The sequence below is a fragment of the Epinephelus moara genome, chromosome 24 (assembly GCF_006386435.1).
Source record: "Epinephelus moara isolate mb chromosome 24, YSFRI_EMoa_1.0, whole genome shotgun sequence".
NCBI classification, from domain to species: Eukaryota; Metazoa; Chordata; class Actinopteri; order Perciformes; family Serranidae; genus Epinephelus; species Epinephelus moara.
This window is the reverse complement of record NC_065529.1, coordinates 19,524,868-19,545,682: the sequence shown is the minus strand read 5'-3', so window position 1 is coordinate 19,545,682 and position 20,815 is coordinate 19,524,868. Positions and strand designations below refer to the sequence as shown.

At 39.9% G+C, this 20,815-nt stretch overlaps 1 protein-coding gene across 3 annotated transcripts in view; it reads right to left on the bottom strand.

Moving 5' to 3' along the window:
- cita (citron rho-interacting serine/threonine kinase a) overlaps positions 1–20,815 on the bottom strand; it is a 51,589-nt gene that overhangs the window by 23,408 nt on the left and 7,366 nt on the right. For 2 of the 3 annotated variants that reach the window (XM_050038716.1, XM_050038718.1), the window contains exons 9-22: positions 20,148–20,301; positions 18,618–18,807; positions 12,383–12,488; positions 11,647–11,790; positions 11,370–11,489; positions 9,261–9,431; positions 6,847–6,900; positions 6,699–6,752; positions 6,214–6,354; positions 5,947–6,072; positions 4,958–5,053; positions 4,422–4,538; positions 3,258–3,367; positions 1,719–1,893 (exon numbers count right to left, since the gene is read on the bottom strand). In XM_050038716.1, the coding sequence (XP_049894673.1) occupies positions 1,719–1,893; positions 3,258–3,367; positions 4,422–4,538; positions 4,958–5,053; positions 5,947–6,072; positions 6,214–6,354; positions 6,699–6,752; positions 6,847–6,900; positions 9,261–9,431; positions 11,370–11,489; positions 11,647–11,790; positions 12,383–12,488; positions 18,618–18,807; positions 20,148–20,301 (1,758 nt within the window). Of the gene's footprint in view, positions 1–1,718; positions 1,894–3,257; positions 3,368–4,421; positions 4,539–4,957; positions 5,054–5,946; positions 6,076–6,213; positions 6,355–6,698; positions 6,753–6,846; positions 6,901–9,260; positions 9,432–11,369; positions 11,490–11,646; positions 11,791–12,382; positions 12,489–18,617; positions 18,808–20,147; positions 20,302–20,815 lie in introns of all 3 variants that reach the window. The other variant, XM_050038717.1, reaches the window with a different exon arrangement.

Below are 20,815 nucleotides of genomic sequence, written 5' to 3'. Positions count from 1 at the left end.
TTACGTCAAAACTGCTTTTTATAGACTGGGTTCGCACCGGGTGCACATACAGCTAATGGATTTTGTGGTGTGTTTCCCTGAGCTGCGGAGAAACATTATGCACTTTTAAACTCCTAACTCTAGTTTAGTTATCAAATATTTACAGGTGAGTGACAAACATCTGAAATAAACAAAAAACTTTTCTTCGTTTCCTTTAATTAACCTCAGTGTAACAACGTTAAGACTTCATTTCTTGTACAAAGTTATAAAGCTTTCACAGGGAGGTCAGACTGCAGACCAGAGCTGAGAGACGAATGGCATCTCGCTCAAGGATACATCTGGATGCTTTTTGACAGCATGGACGCTTTGAAGTCTCAGTGAAACAGAAGTCAAGAGAGTCTTTAGCTCTGGTACTGTGAGGTTTTTCCCTGTGAAACAGAATATTCGAGCCGTGTAGAGATACAGAAGGGAATCAAATCCTTGGCATTAGACCATACCACTAAAAATGTGGGTGGGCTTAGAGTTTATCACGATACGGAGCTACAGCGGACTGTTGGCTTCAAACACCTCTGTCACTTGGGGCACATTCAATATGAAAACAGAGTGCATCAATTTGCTACCGTTTACAGGTTGAATGACATGTCTTTAAAATATATTTTCTCTTGTTAGCTGGGTGTGTCAGAGGTGCCACCATATCAGTTGCAATGTGTATATAAATGTCACCGAACTAAAAGGCAGTGCGCTTGCGTAACACAACAAGGTGTTCAATGCTCACAGTAACCACCGTTTACATTTAAATCAACATTTTGTCGTGACTGAACACACCCATGTTGTTAGATCAGAAGAATGAATTAGACCTCCGTCACAAGGTTTGCCCCAATAACCAAACACACATCTCTTCCCATCTCTCTCCATGTTGCTCTGGAACTACTACGACTGGTGAAATGTGGTTTTTATGACCGGTGTGGCTTGCTAGTCACCCAAAGTCTCATTTGATTGGAAGAACTTTTATACTGCCCTTGAGTGCAGTCATTAAACATTTGAAACTATTTTACAGGGAGAGAAAAGACAGGGACATTAATGTAAAAATACTCTTTTGTTTACAAGATACATGACCAAGTAACACAAGGACAGAGGCTTTAAACTGGGAAAAGGTAGTTTTCATTTCACTGGGTTTTTTACTTCAGTCCCCCAATTTAAGGGTAAACTATTTGCTGGCCATACAACAATGACTATGTTTACATACACACTACTATTCTGCTATTCCGAGTATGACAATATTACGAATTTGATACAGGTCACATCTACAGCATATTCCATTTGGATATTCCCATATTCGGAATGTAGCATTTTCCAATTGAGACATGGGATATGCTGGAATATTTTGTGCATGTAAAGGAGTCATTGTCGTGCGTTATTTTCTTATGGTTAAACGTATTCACACCTGTTGTCAACGACATTGTTTCAGAGATTACAAATGAAAGCTGTCGGCTCCACTGGACCAGCAGATACAGCTTGTGTACAGGCCCACTGGCGAATTTGTAGAGTTGCCATTACAGACCTTCAGTATTTAATTAGCTATTTATCTGAAAGGGATCTGAGCTTGCTGGCTGATCAGCTGCCTTAATCCCTTTTGTGGATTGTAATAATGTAAGGCTACACTGTGTGCTAGTTTAAGTGAATTACTTTATCTTCAGCCAACGGATTTTGCCTTGTATCTCTCCTTCCTGTTGCCTCACCTCACGCAGCCTGCTCTCCAGCTCCAGCAGCCGGGTTCTCTTGGTCTGCTCCTGCTGACTCATCTTCTCCAGGTGCTCCTCCAGTTTGGCATTTTGGGCCTCTAGCTTGCCTGCCTGAGACTCCAAATAGAACTTTTGCTGCCGAAGCTCTGAGATCATCTCCTCCTGGGCTTTCCTGACGAAAATATACACAGATGCCTGTTTCATTGCCTGTTTAGAAGTAGACATATCTCAAAGAAAAGTTTCATAGCATTCTTTTACCATGCAAAAACTTTTAGATTAGAAGTTTAAGAATACAAATTAGCAATGTGAGCCACAAAGTTTGAACATGTCTCCTAATGTACTGCTGTAAGTCATCTCAGAAAACAAATCCTTGTGAATTCAGGTGATGAAATTTAAATTATACTAACTGATGTATGTTAAAATTTTGCCTCAGAAGTTTGTTTTTCTCACATGCCTAATATGTGAACAAAGAACCGAAAAATTGTCAAACTTCTTGAATTGAAGTGAGACCACGTTTAACAACAGCAAAACTGTATCAAAACATTGGTTAACAAATTGTGACACAACTCATGCAATGCCATCCAAGTCTCATTTATCCAGTCGCAATCCGAACTAACCCTTCACAAAACGAAAGCCACACAATATTGCTATACTACAATAGTAAACTAACTGATCGAGGCAGTGGTAGACCAGCAGCTCCCGTGTTCAGCAAGGTAAAATTACTGTTTTGTCAGTGGATTCTGGCTTTGAAGAGGACATAGATAAGTTTCACTTTTAGTGCAGTTCCCCAGTCAGAAAGGGCGGCCTGTTTAGGAAGTACTGAGCACACGACTGGACAAATGAGACTTGGATTATGCTGCTCAAGTTGTGTGAGAGTTTGTAAATAGATGTTTTGATATAGTTTTGCTGTTGTACACACCTTCACCTATGACTTCTATTTATTGAGAATTTCTCCCCCTTTAGATTCTTCGTTCACAATTGAGGCATGCGGGAAAAAAGTTTCTTCATGAATTCAACAAAACATGAGGTAAGCAATAAAATACAAATAATCATTTGGGGGTGAAGTATTCCTTTAAGATTAGCTGAAGCTGGGGAGCCACTTTTGGGAGTAGAAACATGGTGTGAACACAACAGAGACATATTACTTTTAGGCTGATATGGCAAAACTGTATTACACTCCCAGAAATGATGGAGCAAAATCATCGTTTGTTTAAAGCCATGTTTCTGGTCTCCCGATGAATGAATAAACTCACTATAAAGCTCTGTAAACTTCAGAGGAAGCCGCAGATTCAGGTGGCCTTTTTCATATTACATGCTGTTTTCATATTGTCATTTGAGTTTGTCATCATAAAATGTTGATTAAAGCCTCTTTAAACTAAGAAAGAGATTATACACCATGTGCACACAGATCAGTCATGGTACAAAAAATTTTTAAGTGCACACTAATGAAGCAATTGGAGGCCGGAAGAGACAGAATCAGTGTGGGTGGGGGCACTCATGAAAGCACAGAGTGGGCAGAAGGTCGAGTTTACTCACATATTCTTCTGGGTGTAGATGCTACTGTTAGCGGCCAGCTTGTTAGCCTCTGACAGCTCAGCGATGCGCTGCTCCAGGTTCTTCATCTTGGAATCCATAGCATTAATGGTCTATGGGAAGAGGGAGACACAGTGACATGGTGGAAGTCACATCCCAACAACCACATCGAAATGCTAGAATATACCCCCTTTTTGAATGATAGCCCAATCCTCCTTAGACTCATGGTGCACACGTATTGCAGCAGCACTATTTCTTTTACAGGAAACAGAATTTTGTGCTGCAGTAAAATCCTATTAGAGTCCATTAAGGTGTTGCCTGAATCTTCTACTGTCAATGTCAGATGACTGCCTCTAAAAGCTCCTTAACTGCCTCAATTCTACCACATTAACCAGATTAGGACTTGAGCTCGGGCTTTATAGTGCAACATGAAGTATACTGCAATTTAATCCAACTGTACATTCCAATACATTTCAACCACTATAACAAATTACTGTGTAAAGACACAAAACACACCGACAGAGTCTAGTTTTCAAATTCTCATAACAAATTCAGTGGAGAATGAAAAGGCATCCTGTGTACAAACAACTTTAACCCATCAAGACTCATACGGTGCACTGCAGTTTATAACCTAATTGAGAAGGAAAAAAATAGAAAATTATATACAGGGCTAGGCAGTTAGCGTCATTATATCTAAATCATGATATGAGAGTAGTTATCTCAAATTTTGGATATCTTAACATGATAAGGGCTGTCTTTTCTTGGATTGAAAGGCTGCATTACAGTAAAGTGATGTAAATTTATGATCTTACCAGACTGTTCTTGCTGTTCTATTATTTGCTTTACTCACTAAGTCCACATTACTGATGATTATCCAAAAAATCATTAGTGTAAATATTTAGTGAAAGCACCAATAGTCAACCTTACAGTATCAATATTGAGGTATTTGGTCAAAAATATTGTGATATCTGATCTACCCCATATCACCCAGTTCTAATTATTGCTGCTGTTTCTACTGTTGCAAAATGAATTTTAAAATAAAGAGACAGTGGGAATATGCAAAACTTGAAATCCCTCAGTTTTTTTTTAAATCCCACTTCAGAAGAAAACGTACAAGCAAATGCAATAACGGATTTCATTTTTAATAAGCCTGCTGTGTTTTCTTACCGCTTTCTGTTCACTGATGAGTTTGCAGTTCTCCCTCGACTCCTCCTCCTGCTGAGCCCTTCTGGCTTCGAGGCTCTCCTTGTCAGCCAGGTCCACCTTCATCTGGGCCTCCAGAACCTGCATCAGACAGAACCAGCAAATACTACACGTCAATACTGATTCAACAAATTAACGTTTAGGTTGAAGTAGGGGTCTTGGTTATTGACAACAACTGTGATATTTTGGCCAGAATAACTGTGTAGTGAAAATTTGATATTGTGCCAGCTCGAGGTTGAAATCTGCAATTTGCTGTCTGATTAAACAAATCATTAAAGAAAAATATCACATACTGACGTAGTTGTAAATGGGCAACCTGGTGTGGAAGCAGTAATTAGTGTGGTGTCAAACCTCACTGTAAAGCATGTGACAGCTCTGACTTATATGACACCACAACAGTGATCTAAAATGGCAGCACTGACTAAGAATTACTACACTTATTTTAGAACATTCTCAGATATACAGTGTTCAGTAGCCTGGACAACATATGGATTGCCCACCTTGATCTTGTCTTCATAAAGCCTCTCCTTTTGAACCAGTTGGGTTTCCATCCTCTGGGCTGTTGACTGAGCATCTCTCAGATTCTCCTCCAGTTCCTGGAGGGAGCAGCATTTCAAATACGACTGTACACATCTAACACGACAACCATAAGTCCAAAAATACACGACAGATTTCTCACATTAATGTTTATGATGCAGCATAGCTATCTGTGTGTGTACACACCAACACACAAACTATCACAGTGATGATTAATCAGAATATGATACTTTAGTGATCCCTGGAGGGAGAATTGGGTCACGTTGCAGTTGCTCTTATAAACATAGAGACATTATGAGAAAATAGTAAAATATGAAGTATGCTAAAAATATGTGCATCATGCTACAATATAGAGAGAAAATAGAAATAAGAAATATAAGAAATGTGTATAAATATGTGCATCACACTGTAATATAAAAATTAAAACGCTGAAAAATGGAATCTATGAGTGTGTTAAACATAAATGCACAAAGAGTGAGAATTTCAGGTGCAATGTACAGTACAAATACTAATAAACATAATGTTAATGTAGCTTAAAAAACCTGGATCTACCAAAGACGTGACAGAACGATCTACCAAAAAACAGAGTGAAAGCTATTCTAATAATTCTACTTATACATCAAAAACATTAAAAAGAAAAGAAATAGAGAAACTTGCATTGAAAAAATGGAAATCCACAAGTCGGCTGGAGCGGTGCCGGCTCATGCTGACACCAGCAAAAGCGTACGTATGTTAAAATCTCTGTATGTAATGGACCCAGTTGACTAGTAGCCACTTGTAAAGGCTCAGCTGGCAAAAGAGCTCTTCAAACAGAAGTGTGTGTAGTGTGTGCATGTGTGTGCAAAGATAACTGGTGAGGAAACGACTGGGAGAGGGCAGGATGAATGGGAGGGGTGGAATTAGGGGTTGAATGGGTCAGAGTATTAGCAAGCCTTATCTGTAGTTCTCTCACCAGGATCTTTTCAGCCATCTGCTGGATCTGCTGGGATTTGGTCTGAATGTCATCTTTCAGCTTATTCTCCCGCCGCTCGACCATCTCCAGCCTCTTTACCTGGTTCTCCAGGGTCTTCCTGCCCTCCTGCTTACACACCAAAAAAGAATAACATAAGGATAACCACACAAAGTGTTGCACTGAAGTACAGAATGCAGGGTTTAAACAAACAAACCAGTATTATTTAACACATTTGCATGATTCAGGATTGTGGGTGCACTCTGGTACCTCTGTCTCTCTCAGGCGGCGCTTTAAAGTGTCACTGGAGTCGGTTTTGCCTCGCAGACGCTCAAGGTCTCGTTCCAGCCGCTCTTTGGCCTGCCGAACATTCTGCAGCAGCTCAGTGGCTTCTGTGCTCGCTTTCACTGCCTGGGGGAGGTCAGGAGGTCAAAGGCTGTTAATGGATCCCAAGACAAACCTCGTCATATGCTTGGACAATTCCTACCCACTGGGACACTGAGAGAAAAGCTAGTCTAGGGAACAAACTGAGGATGACAGCAGGCTGCAGAAATATGAAAATCTGCTAAATTCTGTGTACACACTCTGTATTGATCGGCTTTTCAGAGGATTAGAAAGGATAACAAATTAAAAGGATTCATTCGTTCTGGTTAAAGAAGGAAATAATCTTGCTGAAAATCAAATAAAATACCCAAATATTCAACTAAATGTTTTCTTAATACATAATGTCAGTAACCATTACAACAATACTTTACCTTGGACAGCTTATCCTGAAGCTCCTGAATTTTCACCTGCTGCTCAGAGTTGGTCTGAAAAAACAGAGCACAGTGAACTCATTCAAGAAACTCTGGAGTTACTGCAGCTCTGAGCATAAAGATCAATGTGACAAGCCTTATTCGTTACCTTCTCTAGTTTGGAGAGAAGCTCCTCCACATCGGCTTTGCCCTGTTCTTTAGCCTGAAAAATAATTGGCATATAGTAGAGACTGATCAATAAAGTACAATCCATCTGCCTTCTGCTGGTTGCAGTGGCAAAGGGTAAGCACAGCAGCCCGGGCCGCAGTTTCCCTATAAACTTCCTCTAGTTCCTCCTGAAGGATCCCCAAGAGAGATGTTATCATTCCAGTCAGGTGCATCCAGAACGCCACAAAATGGGGCATCCAAGAGGCTTTGACCATGTGACCTCACCATTTCAAATGAGGTCGTTTGGGCCTTTATCCACACCAAATGCTGACTGCTCTATTGGGCATGCAACTCACGCTCGAGTCACACCTTAATTGTGTACACAATGACTTGAAGCTGCATCGTTCTCAATCTGTAAATCATGGGCTTTGATGAATTCAGGGTTCATACACCCTCTTAAACATATAATTCAAGGACTTTTCAAGGACTTTCCAGGCCAAATCCCTCAAATTCAAACACCCATCACATAACTGTTAAAACATTGAGTATTTGTATAATGAGAACTAGCAGGCTTTACAGAAGCTCACAGACAACATTTAAAAAGAAAGAGAGGCTTGAATTTGGGAACTCCTCTCTTTTTTGCTGTGCTTCAGTAATGGCAGACATTATCAAAAGACTTCAAATTGCATTTATGGACAAAATACATAAATTCAAGTACTTTAATGACCCATGCCAATCTTTGTCTACTTTCAAATACATTTAGGACCTTACATTTTTCTTTCAGTTTCACAAACTTTCAAGGATGTCTGGGAACCCTGTGAACTGTACTTACCTTTAGGCTGAAATCTGAATATCGTATATTTAAGTGTCACTTTGAGGTCATGAAATGTAATGTCTTTTACAAAAACACATTTGCCATTTTAGTCCATTCGTCTGCCAGACTACGTAGACTGCAATCTTATATTCAATAATGCTGTATTGACGGCATCAGGTTTTATCAGACAGTATCATATGTGTATAGGCTTTGCAGATTGTGTGCTTGGCTCTTAGCATATAAGCACGCTTGGACTTCAGCAGTTTGCCTGGATAAGGGGCGCAAATCAAACACAAATCAGCCTCTTTTTCTCTGTGAGCCAACACACTTATCATTCTTGTTGCTCAAGATAAATTACAGTTTCAAGTTTTTGAAAGCTCAGCTATTATTAGTATTAGTATTTTCCCATTTTAGTGCAATATAACGCACAGTTGTGGCCCTTTTTTATAGTTTCATTTTAGAATACTCTTGTTTTCTATGAAGACGACACATTAATTTACATAATAGATGCCCAACAAACTCTCCCCTGTGTTTTAAAAACACTGGAGCACTTTGAATATCTTTAAGGAGGCACCATTAATCCATCAACGTCAGAACTAATGCTGGTTGATATAGACAAAAGTAAGGTGTCACTCCCTCCTCAGATTAATGTCACAAATGAGGTCCTTCACTTGAGTATTAAAGTTAATACCTCCCTTTCATCTACAGCTGAAACAAATTACTCTCTAATATTGAAGAAAAAAATTGAGGAGGCCAGTAAAAGATGGAGACACCTGCCAGCATCAGTCCCATCCCATATATCCGTCACCAAAATGAACATCTTAGCGCACATTAATTTTATCAGCTTAATGATCCCACCTGCACCTCCATTCGGATACTGGCAAAAACTGAACTCTTTATTACTGCTACGTTTGGAACAGTAAACAACCCAATATTAAGTCTTAAGTCCATCAATTCAAAATGTCAGATGGAGGATGAGCTTGTACAAATTTTAAACTATCACTGGGCATTTGTATTTAGTAAGTAAGTCTAAGCAATTGGGTGGAGGAGGATTAACTTTAATCACGGAAGAGTTAATAGCACCAATAAGGTTTAAGGACTTTCTCCATATACTGGTTATGTCTACCAGAAATGTGGTTTATAATATGGTCCAATTTTAACTCATATGCTACAAGTGTTTTTAAAATTCAAAAGTGTATGGTGCAAACCAACTCCATTATGGACCCATGGCCTCCTGACGGGAGGAAAACCGTTCACTAACAAAACTAGCTCGGTTAAACAATCAAAATGTTATCAGCAATCTGTTGCATTGTTTATAAATTGTTGATGTTGCTATTGTTGTTATTGATGTTTTAAGTAGGTATGTAGAGTCTAAGAAACAAACAAGATATTGTGCGCTGAAGATTGGTTTCACAATAATTTAAGCTATGTTTGTGAACCGTGGTCCAAAGAACCCGGAGCCCTTTCATTATCTACTCAGGGAATATTTTGCCAGGATCACTAGTAAGACAAAAAGCAATGCTATGTTTCAGGGACAAGAAGTAAATCCTCCGCCTGTGATGCACATCTGTATAACATGATCTATAATGGCGTAAACATACCTTCTGGATTCTCTGCTGGTATTCCACAGCTTTCCTTTTGAGTTCCTCACTTGTTTGCCTGGAGTCTCTAAGTTCAGCTTCGTAGAGGTCGCTGCGGCGTCGGGCAGCTGACAGGTCTTCCTCCAGCTGCCTGATGGTGACTTGCATCTCCTCAAGCTGGGCATGGTACTCCTGATTCCAAAGACAGCACACAGTGTTCAGCAATGTGGGGGAAACAAACTGTTCTCCAGACACTGGCTGTATATTCATAATCATGTCTCATCAAGTTTAGTCATCAGGTTTATTCTAGTTCACCACCACTACAATCACGCTACAGTATATCCCTGTATGGCACTTTGTATCTTACAAAACTCAGTGTTTTTTATTGAAGTAAACTGCTGATTGACATCCCTATTATTCATATTTTGAAATTTGCCCAATGACTTCAGGCTGTGATCACACTCATTCTGTGCAAGCTGGACACAAGTCACTGCTGTCATCTAAGTGAGAAGATTTTTTGTTTTTGGAACGTATTTTTCTTTCTCAATAAAGGACAACTGCTAAGTTTGAAAATATTTTATGACAGGAGGAAATGGGATTGTATAAATCTTCAAGTAATTAGCTGCATAATTTTCAAATACAAAAACAACCAGCAGGTTTTTAAGTGTAAGTCTTGACAAGATCCAACTAACAGCAGCAGAAGTTTGTTTGGAAAAGCATGAACAGAGAAACTGAGCTCTTAGCAAAGGCAACAATTGCTGCCAGTGCTATACAAAGATATACTTCACAGATCTGCTGACACTGTTTCATTGTGCAGTGATCTAAAGAAACTGCAGTGCACTACAGCAATGACCATTTATCACTAAAAGTGTCAAAATCAAAAGATAACAACTCAAGAGTTACCACTGTAAAGCTGTGCTTGGAAACTTTGCACTTAAGAGACTACAAGTGGAAGGAGAAATAACTGCTAAAGTCTACAAAAATCTTTGCAGATAACATGTTATACTGATGTTGAATTACTCTTCACTCTGTGATTTATCACCTCATGTTGATCAAGATTTTCAACGAATGAACAAATGAAAACAAAACTGCAGTTGGTTACATTTGGCTAGTCGAATGCGTCTTGATCACTCGATATCTTTAGTCGGTTACAGTCCAAATTTCGTTCATGCCACTGACTTAGGATGACACGATATATGTTGATTGTGGTGAATTTCAATCATCAGGATTTTTGCCAATGTCATGTCCAGGAGCAGCCAAAGAAACTGATGGGTGACCAACAATAAAAAAAGATTCTGCAGGAACAGGCTGCATATGCACCAACCCGAACAATCAAGCATTGGCGTATTTCATATCAAAAGAAGTGATGCCTTTTCAAGTAGTTGAAAAACCTGGCTTTCTGAGATTTGATTTCATCTAAAAAGAATGTTCACTAAAAAAGAAGAGTGTCTGTGATGCACTACAATATTTGTTTCTTAACAAAATGTAAGGTAAAGTGATTCCAGTATGTTTTAGTGCCATTATAAGAATTTTAAGCATGTTTAGGATTATCTACACAACATCTTGAATCGCAATTATTTCGGCTGGGATAATCGTGACATTAAATTTTCATATTGTCCCACACCCACTGCTGAGTGTTCTTGCCTGTACACATATCTCAAAGTGCAACTTTAATCTGTGATTGGAATCATAAATGTTGATAAAAAAAATTAAACACTGTGTGTCATTCCTCTGGGAGGAGGGTGGGCGAATCTCTTGAGTAATGATCAAAGTCTCCCGCACTTTTGTATCTTGCAGGGATGCCATCTGCAGGGATGACCTTTATGAGTGTTGAGGACAAGGGAGTCCTTAGAGGGGAAGCCCTGCCTGTGCAAGAGGGACACACTGAGAAGAGTATAATCTCACTGCTGCTTTATCAGCGATGATAGTATACAGACGACACTGTGGAAAGTAGAAGAATCTCCTCAAATAAGACGCTGGCTTTGTGGATTAAGTATAAAGGCATGTCACCACGCATTTTTAAGTATAAATACCTTGAAGTGTTTTTAAGGAAATCTGCAAATGCACCACATCATTATCGTGATGAGAGGGAGGGGACAGAGGATCATTCAAATGAGAAGATTTACATACTTGCTCTTTAATTTCCTGCAGCTTGTTGCTCTGTTCGCGGATGTCGTGCAGCAGCTGCATGGCCTTGTCATCCTCTCTGGAGACCTCCACACGTGCCTCCTCCAAGCTTCGCTTCAAGCTCTGCAAACACATATGTGCGCACAAACTCAAGGCTGCTGTTCGTTAAAATAGATAGTTTTGAGGTGTTAAGGAAAGCGACGCACAACTTGTGTAAAAGCGTCATTATGTTAACATTTCTTTTCAATTCTGCATGCACACAGTTGTTATTATGACTCACACTGCACTCAGTGATGTAGGTGGCGAGGTCTTGCTCCAGAATGCTCCTTTGAGTCTCGGATGCCTTAAGCTCCACATCCTTCTGGTGGAGAACTGACTCCAGGTCAGTCATCTTACGCTGGAACCTGGAGATCTCCTGCTCCATCTTAATTCACCAGAGAACGACACAGTTACCAGTTTCACTGCAGCTTTACTGAAGGTCAACGACTTCCGACAGTTTTTAAAGGTTAATTGGTTGTGTTACATTTGATGCCTTGAATGCGACAAAAAATGTAAAGCTACTAAAAGTGGTGATTTATATCAGCAAGAAGACTCCGTCAGCCATAGATTCTGATGACAGATGAAATATTTGACCCATCACCCAACCGAGAATGCTTCAAACAATGTAGATGCTATTTTATACACACAACATGATTAACTTGGCTTATTACAGCAGCACCAGAAGCCTGTTCTCTGTTAAGCCAGTCAGCCAGAGTAAACAAAGGACGTCTGCTAACGAAATCCATGACTGAATTATTATTATTATTTTTGCTCGAAAACAAAGTTCTACAATATGGAAATACAAAAAAAAACCAATTTCACAGTTTCCAGTCAGCCAACAGTGGTCTGACACTATTCATATCTGTATCGCCTGACGGAGCTGCTCTTGCATTTTAAAATACGAATGACTTGTTTGTCATAAACGTTTGTGATGAAACACTTACACATGAGTAACATGGTTTTAAGTGCACCCTCACCTTGTGACATTTGTCTTGAGTTTCTTGTAATTCTCTGCTTTTAAGATGCAGTTTCTTTTCCATGGAGTTGGTCTTAGCAGGAGAGTTGAGACCTGCAGACACTGACCTGAGAATGACACATATATGTGTTCTTTAGTATTATTGAAGCAAAACACAAATACAACACTTAAAACATGACAAACATGAGCATTAGCATGGTGAACATGTTGTGTGTATTACCAGTGTGATAATTAATTGACTTCTTTGCAGAACATTTAGTCAGGGCTGCACAATTGATCTAAATACTTTTGAAATCACAACATGGCCAAGAGAAATGTCCAACAGAAGCTTCAATTTTTTTTAAAGGGTAAAATGTGTCACAACATGCCATTATAAATGAAGCACTGTGTTGCTACAGAGAAGCCCCGTTGAACATTTCATATCCCAGATGTGCGGGAACATGCTTGTGTGGTACAGACTGATGTTGTCACAATACAGCAATCTCTAACTTTGATACCACACCTTAAAAAATATTTATATGCAATACCATCTTCGGTACCATGGGGAAAAATGTATATCAAGGGCATAACATTCAAAGTTGTTATCAAAAGATTAATATAACAAGGCTGCTGGTACAGGTGTATCAATGCTCTGGAAAATGTATTGAAACCATTTTAAATATTCAAAATCAATACGTATTGATAAATCGTTATTTTTAACAACACAGCATAGTATCACAATATTATTATGTGGTAATATTGTTTTGTCACACACTACCAAGTATCATTTTTTAATTATATAAATCATTAATATGACAAATACAAATTAAACTTTAGGTAGCCTATTAGAATAATATAATCAATTGCCTTTTCAGTCCACAACATAGATTTTGCTGCTGCACAAAAATGGCTGAATTATTCAATAAAACAGATGTCAAAAAAGTTTTCCTTTGGGGAGATAATTTACAGTTGAAAAAGGTAATAAATCATAGTATATTTTATTGCAATACTCAGCATACTGCAACATATTAAATATCGCAATAATATTGTATTGTGACTTAAGTATCTTGATAAGATCGTACCTTATCGTATTGGTGATTCCCACCCCTGAAACTAGTACAGACCCCAGCAAAAATCACACCATTGTCATTTTAATATTCGCCGAAAATGAAAAGCAAAAATTACCTTTCCAACTAAAATCACAATTCATACTGGAATGGTAAAATCTGTCAAAATAATTGCAATATGATACTTTTTTTGCATATCGTGCAGCTGTACTTCCACAACACTTGTGTCTGGAGAGGTAATTTACCAGATTCAGACAAATCAAGATTATATAAAGCACGAACGAATGCAGTTTTTCAAAATGTTTTTTTTTTTTTTTTTTTTTTGCGTCAAAATGTAGAAAATGTTTAAAATATCACAAATTCTTTATCATGTCAGCAAACCAAAACGAGGATAACTGAAACACTCATATCATGACACAGAGCCACATCACGGAACAACAAGCCTTAACGGTATCATGCTTTAATTGATGTGTCTGAAATGCAGACACAACACCCACACATCATAAATGAGCAACAGACACCGAGAGCTTAAAATACAGATCCCTTTATAAGAAAAGTACTCTGAAAAACATGTCGTCATGATAACAATGAGGCTGCTGACAACAGTTAGGATCACATTCATCAGAGCAATTCTGAAGTGAGAACGAGCCGAGTGTATTCTATTCATTGTGGTTCATTTAGGACAAAACAAACGACATGAACAAAACAGCCGAGAAGACCTGGGAATATTTGTTGTTTGCCTGACAAAATAATGTGACAGGAGAATTTGGGCTATGCTTTAGCTCGGGGTTGGTCCACACAGAGCTCTGTAGTGAGTCCAATACGCTCATTCTTCTTGTTTATGTAAGGCGATGTCCTATTTTGTTTTGGGAATCATTTATAGCACAGAGTCGATTTTTTCGCCCTCCTCTTGACCAGAGAAAAGAGAAAATTATACACTGACGAGAAGTCTTCTAAATAAATGAATGGGTCTGTATGAATGAGTTCACAAATACAGCAGAGGGATCTTTAATAAAGTTGACTCAGGCTGAGTCACAGTGTTAAAAATAATCACAAAAGCAAGCACTGCTCCCTTCGCCTCTCTGCACCAAGAAACATCCCCCTGAAACACACGCATATACAGTACATATATACAGTATATATATATAGAGACATACGCACACACATTTGGCTCACATCTCTGACAAAAACAGCAATACCCCAACCGCTCTTTTTCACAGGAATCTAGATTAAACGAGGAGGCGTTCCAGCGAGCTGTATCTGTTGCCAATTAAAAATTGATGTTAGACATCAAAATTCATAAAGTTCTCCAGCGCTTAGTTCAATCGTTTTAGGGGGGGCTACTGTGCAGAAAATGTGACAATTTAAATGTCCTCAGCTGGGGAAGGGGTTTTGCGTCAAGTTGTATGTTTTTCCCACTTATCTGTTCTCTTTGTTCTCTCTTAAAACTGTCAAAGGCAACATACATTTTTAACTCTAAGTGAGTACGGAGGATGAATTTCCTCTTAACCTTCAACAGTTTTCTCCTACTTCTTCCTATGTACGCTTTAATTAAACATTATTACCATTTTTTAAGGAAGCATTGGTAATATTTCTATTGTTCTAAACATCATGGAGGCAAAATAGAAAATAAATGTTTTTACAGAGCGATAATGCCAGGCCACTCTCCGAGCTGAGGAACATGATAGTTGTCATGTCTCAGTACTGTGGAAGGAAAATAAATGAGTAGCCAGCACTGACTGCATTATTGAAGAGAATCAAACAGAGACAGGGACTCAGGGAAAGTGTGCAAGTTAAAGGCTTTGCGGCACTGATCAGGTAAACAAAAATATTTTACACATACATTCACACAGCCATACATACACTGAGGGAAATGCAGACAAACACACAATTGTACACAAGCAGGGTTGCAAAGGAAGGGGATTTTTCAGAGAACCTTCAGTTCGTTTTTGTAGAAAGGGGAAATAATTACCACTGACTGTGATTTGTAAATGTAATCTTGTGCTTTAATTAAACTAATAAAAACACCATAATAAATGTTGAAGAAACTAATAACCACATAAACACCTCTAGTCATACTGTAGATGCAAAAATGTGACAAAATAAAGTAGACAAAATACAATTCATTAGTAAACTTAAATGGTTTCCAAGCAGGATGTGTTTAACAAAAAAAAAAAAAAGATAATGTGGTGATCGTTAAAGCTTGTTTCGATCCAAAGCTACCTCTCAGATGACATTGGAGATATTCTAATAAGCCATCTTAGATGTAACAGGCGACTGAAACATATTCTCACATTTATGTTTCCTTATTACCTCCACCAAGGAGCTGATGTTTGCGGCTCAGTTTTGTTTGTGTGTTTGTCTGTTTGTCAGCAGGATTACGGAAAAACTACTGGCCAGATTTTCTTTAAACTTGGTGAAGGGTGTAGCAGCGGCCAAGGAAGAACCCATTAAATTTTGGAGCACAAACAGACGGATACACAAACTATTTTTTGCTTTCATTAACATTGCCGGATATTTGGTCTTGGTGGAGGTCTGCACTCTCCAAGGGCCCTTCTAGTTAGTTGTGCTTTTTGCAGTGCAAAAACATGTTTGCGAACATTTCACTCTACGAATGTGTGCAATTAGTAAAGACCAAATGGGTCCATTAAAATCTAAACAATATAGAAAGCCTAAATACAAATTAATTACTCAAAAATAATAATAATTTGAAGGAAAGAACAACATATGGGCATGTTTGCTATTTCTGTGTCTTACTATTAGTAGGGCTAAAGATTTAAAGTTTGTCCTGTGGGTGGCGCTAGAGGAGAGGCTGTGTGTCATCATGTAACAAAAAGGGTTCATCTGCTGTGGAGTATAAATGTGCTCAGTAATTTTCACAACAATTTCCCATTTAGATATTTTTTATCCCTTCTGTCTAAACATAGATTTAGCCTCATGGTATCATTACAGACATGACAGTCATGAGAGTTCGGTGACACGTGAGCAAGACTAACATCAGTAAATATACGCCTTCCGTTCACTTTCATTCAGTGCGAGCATAGGGACAAATAGCCTAAAACATTTGCTTCCAGTGGCAAAGCAAATTTGCATCATCGCACTGTGTGGATTTCAACTTTGGTGAATTCTGACCAGCAAAATTGCAACCTCAACCAACAGCAAAGGAGTATTGTGTGTAGGAGACTTTGTTGCCATGTCAAACCAGCTGATATTGTATGACAATGGCCATGAAATGTACAAACTGCCCCATGTGAGAGATGCTGCCTCGCTTGCAGTAAGTTGGGAGACAGGCAAGACACACAGGAAATTGGAAAATGTACCAATAACATAATATTTTGCGGTATTCATTAGGAAGCTCACTAGAATGATCTAGCAAGCTAACTTTCCCTGTGCATCACAACTGGCACTGCCTCCTTTATCACGTGCCGGTTGTGGCGCTTGCCTGCATTCACTTATGGGTAACTGCACCAACTTCATTCTTCAAATCTTAAAAATTGGGCCATCAGATGCTTAGAAACCATGACAAAGTAGAAATCTGACCAGATGATGGCACTGATGAACAGTCAGTTGGTCACTTGAATTTCTAGGAATGATCCTCTGGGGACAATGAATATCCACATCATGGCCATCTGGCAGAAACCATGAATGTTAATCTGGTCAGTAGTTGCTCTACCAGAGTGTCAGAAGACTGACCAGACAAACTGACCATCTGACACAAAAAGATATACTCACAGCTTGTGAATTATATTGTGAACATTTTTTAAAGCACCCTGAAACAAACATTGTCCTGTCTGTGATGTGACTGTCCCATTTTACATCAAAAAGGCAGATTTTTTTTTAAAGAGGGAACAAAAAGCAGAAGTTTATGAGCCTACATTCAGAAAAAATTTTCTGACACTAAACCACACACAGCTTCTTATAAATTTGACAGAAGCTGGTAAGGGGATTTTGCTGTTGAGTTTTCCTAATGAGGAGTCAGACAGACAAGTTCACACTGAATGAAAAAGAAGAAGAAGAAGATAATAGCAGGAACCCCTAAAACGCATGATTAGCATTTCATTATGCCTGGCTCTGGGTTCATTCTCTTTCCTTATTGGCATTGTAATGAAGAATGTGTAAACGCATATGCATGCACCCACACACAATTTTGACACATTCTGTGAGCTCTGAGCTCCTCTTAATCAAATACAGCAAAGAAAATGACTGGCTCCAGTTAAAAAACATGAACAGATGACTGATGGTGTAACAGCAAGGGACAGAGACATTAGAAGAGGGAGAAAATAAGAGGAGGAGATGAGACGGGTAAAGATGGGGGTGGGGACTGGGAAAAAAAAAAAAACATCACGGTAGTAACCATAGAAATAGATTCTCTCCCCCAATCTGAGCTCTCATCCTTTTCCCTGTCTAATCTGCTAACGCTTTTTCTTCCCTTTCTGTTGCTGCTGCTGTCATGATCCGCAGTCTCCAGGACCATTAACCTGCGAGAGCACTGCCAAGGGGCTACAGAAATGAAACCCATCCTCTCGCATTATTATCAGAGGTTAAGAAGCCAAACACCATTAGGGATAATTACAGTCCCAAAACCCGTGCTGTAAAAGTCAGGAGCACATTATGCTGCACAGTAACAGAGAAAGCACAATAACAGCAGCGAGGGTGGGAGTGTGCCCATGTCTGGGGTTCCACCTCTCAGCAAACCTCATTGACACACTCAGCCGCATACCAATCAGCGCCGATGGCAAGATAACGCCAGCTCACATCCTCTGGTCCATTCATTTGATCTATCTATGCATCGGATCAACTAAGTGTGATCTCAAAGCAGAAAAACAGGAATCAGAAGAAGGGAGCACCGGAGAACGGGGGGTTCCCTCCCCTCCCTCGTTCCTTGTCTGACACAGCATATGGCCAAAACCCATTCTGGCCCCAACAGGCGCAACACTAATGACAGGGACACAACACCAACTGCCCAGGGCACCACACCAGGTCACCTGAAACAAGGCTATCTGGAATATGTTGCCATGGTAATGAGGAGTCTGAAGACAGAACAGCAGCCAAAGGTAGCATGGGGTCTTTAACCAACAAAGGTGTGTTAGAGAGGTGTATGCAGGAGGTCTCTGCGTTGACTACGGGGAGAGAAAGGGGTCGTCTTTGACAGAAAAGCCAAACAATGCCTAGTAAACAGGTAGCACTTACTCAGTTTTGGCCAATGTTGTCAACGCTCTGCTGAAGAACCAACCTAGAAAGGGCAGATCCTGGCCCTGGAAGCCCGCTGGCAGAGCTCCTCGCTGGGCTGCTGAGGCTGGCCGGGGGGCTGCCTGCTCCGGCTCCTCAAAATTAGAGGTGTCATCTTCAGCGTGCAACGCAGGAACGAAAGGCGGGAGAACTGCAGGAGAAAGGATGGAGTAAGAGAGGGCAAGGGAAAAAAAGGAAGCAGCTACCAAGAAAGTAGGAAAAAATGAAATAAAAAAAACAAACAAAAAAACACAACAAGGAGAAAGGGGAGAGAAAGGAAGGGAGGAGGAACGGAGCAGAGCTGTGAGAGCCTAGAGTGCGGTAAGTCGCGCGTTGATGCACATGCTGCCTCTCTGTCCCTCCCTCCCTCTGTCTCTCTCTCTCTCATACACACATGCTCACTTGCTCTCCCTCACTGCAGCAGAGCAAGCTAATCAGCTGGAGCCAAAGCTGAGGCATAAAGCTCTATCTGTGTCCAGTTATCAATAAACCAAGTCTATAGTTTTATTACAAACATTTATGTGTGCGATCTGTTTTTCATATTGTATTTGATATTCATTACTTAAAGACTGTGAGTTGAAACAATTAAAATAAAAATTAAAAAATCAATAAACCTTGTCTTCAACACACACAGACAGGCAGGAAAAGCTTCTGCATTCAAAATGCTGTATCACAGTCTGCTGATAACCATGAGGATTATGAACAAACAACTAGATTCATTAATATTCAGTGCTGATAGGAATATAATAAATGGATAACAGCTCAGAGGAAATGACCGGCATAGCAATGTTTGGTAATCGCTCTGGAATCACAAAAAGGAGGGTTCATTCATCTGAAGACACGGGGTGTTCTGCAGAGAAAAATAAACACCCATCACCAATGCAGCTACACGTGTGAATTACAGAACCTCTGTCAGGCTGCGGTTCCTTAATGTGACCACGCTTCACTGAAAACGTCCATTAATGTGATTGTTCTGGGTGTGTTTTCCCACAGCCGGGCAGGTGAAAATGTCAAACTCTTTGTCATTCGGTGCAGCCTCACATTTGATGGCAACAATGACGTCCAACAAACGCACGTGCATTTCCGCCACAGAGAGCATGTCTTGCTGTCGCTAGCGTAAAAGATTTGTGCTGCGTCTGTTGAGAAGCAGATGAGTTGCAGATCTTTACTCCTGTCTGCCTCGCTTCTTGTCTCTGCCTCCCTCCCGTTCTCCTCGGGAAAGAGCTGGCCTACTGCCAATGGCACACAGAATCTCATTATTATACTACCGACAGCACCACTGGCAACGCAATTGCTGTTCGTTGTCTATGTGCAACCACATGTACACAGTACGTTTATGTATATTATAAACAACATTAATATTTGACAACTAGTCGTACATCATCTGCCCAGTAACGTGGTTACAGCGACACAGTGTCATTTCAAGCTAAATTGAGTGTTTTCACTGGAAAGACAGAAGAACAGCATCCCGAGGGAGAGGGATCTCCTCACCTTGTCTTAAGTGGTTCCAGTCTACACTGGAGAAGAAAGAGTGACAGCGGAGTCCCTGGAAACCCAGTCGCTCCTTGGCTCCGCACAGCAAACTCTGCAGCAGATCTACAAACTGCTTACTGGCCCGGGGCTGCTCCGGAAACTTCAGGTAACGCTGGGGGCAAAAAACATGGACGAGGATTTAGCTCATGATGACTGATCTGGTCTTACTTGGGGTAAATCAGACTGCATAATTTCACTGAATATATTGGGAATGATAAATGGACAGTAGAACATTACAGATCAGATACAACCAGTGATCAATGTCAGTACTAGGGCTGGGTATCGGTACCCAATACACTTAAGGTATCAACCAAAATATCCCAGTGCCAGGTAGTGTTGAAACTTCTTCAGGCAGATGATACCTGCATTTGATCTAGGGATGCACCGAAATGAAAATTTGTGGCCGAAGCCGAAGCCGAATAATATTAAACACTTGGCCGAATACCGAATACCGAATATCATTGTTTAGTTTTTCGTTAGTTTTTGCAGATGAACCCCCTCCAGATTAGTGTTGTCACGGTAACAAAATTGGATCCCACTGTACGATACCAATGAAAATATCATGGTTCTGAGTAGTATCACGATACCACAGCGAAAATGAGGCAGATGTGCCTTTTGTCATTTAT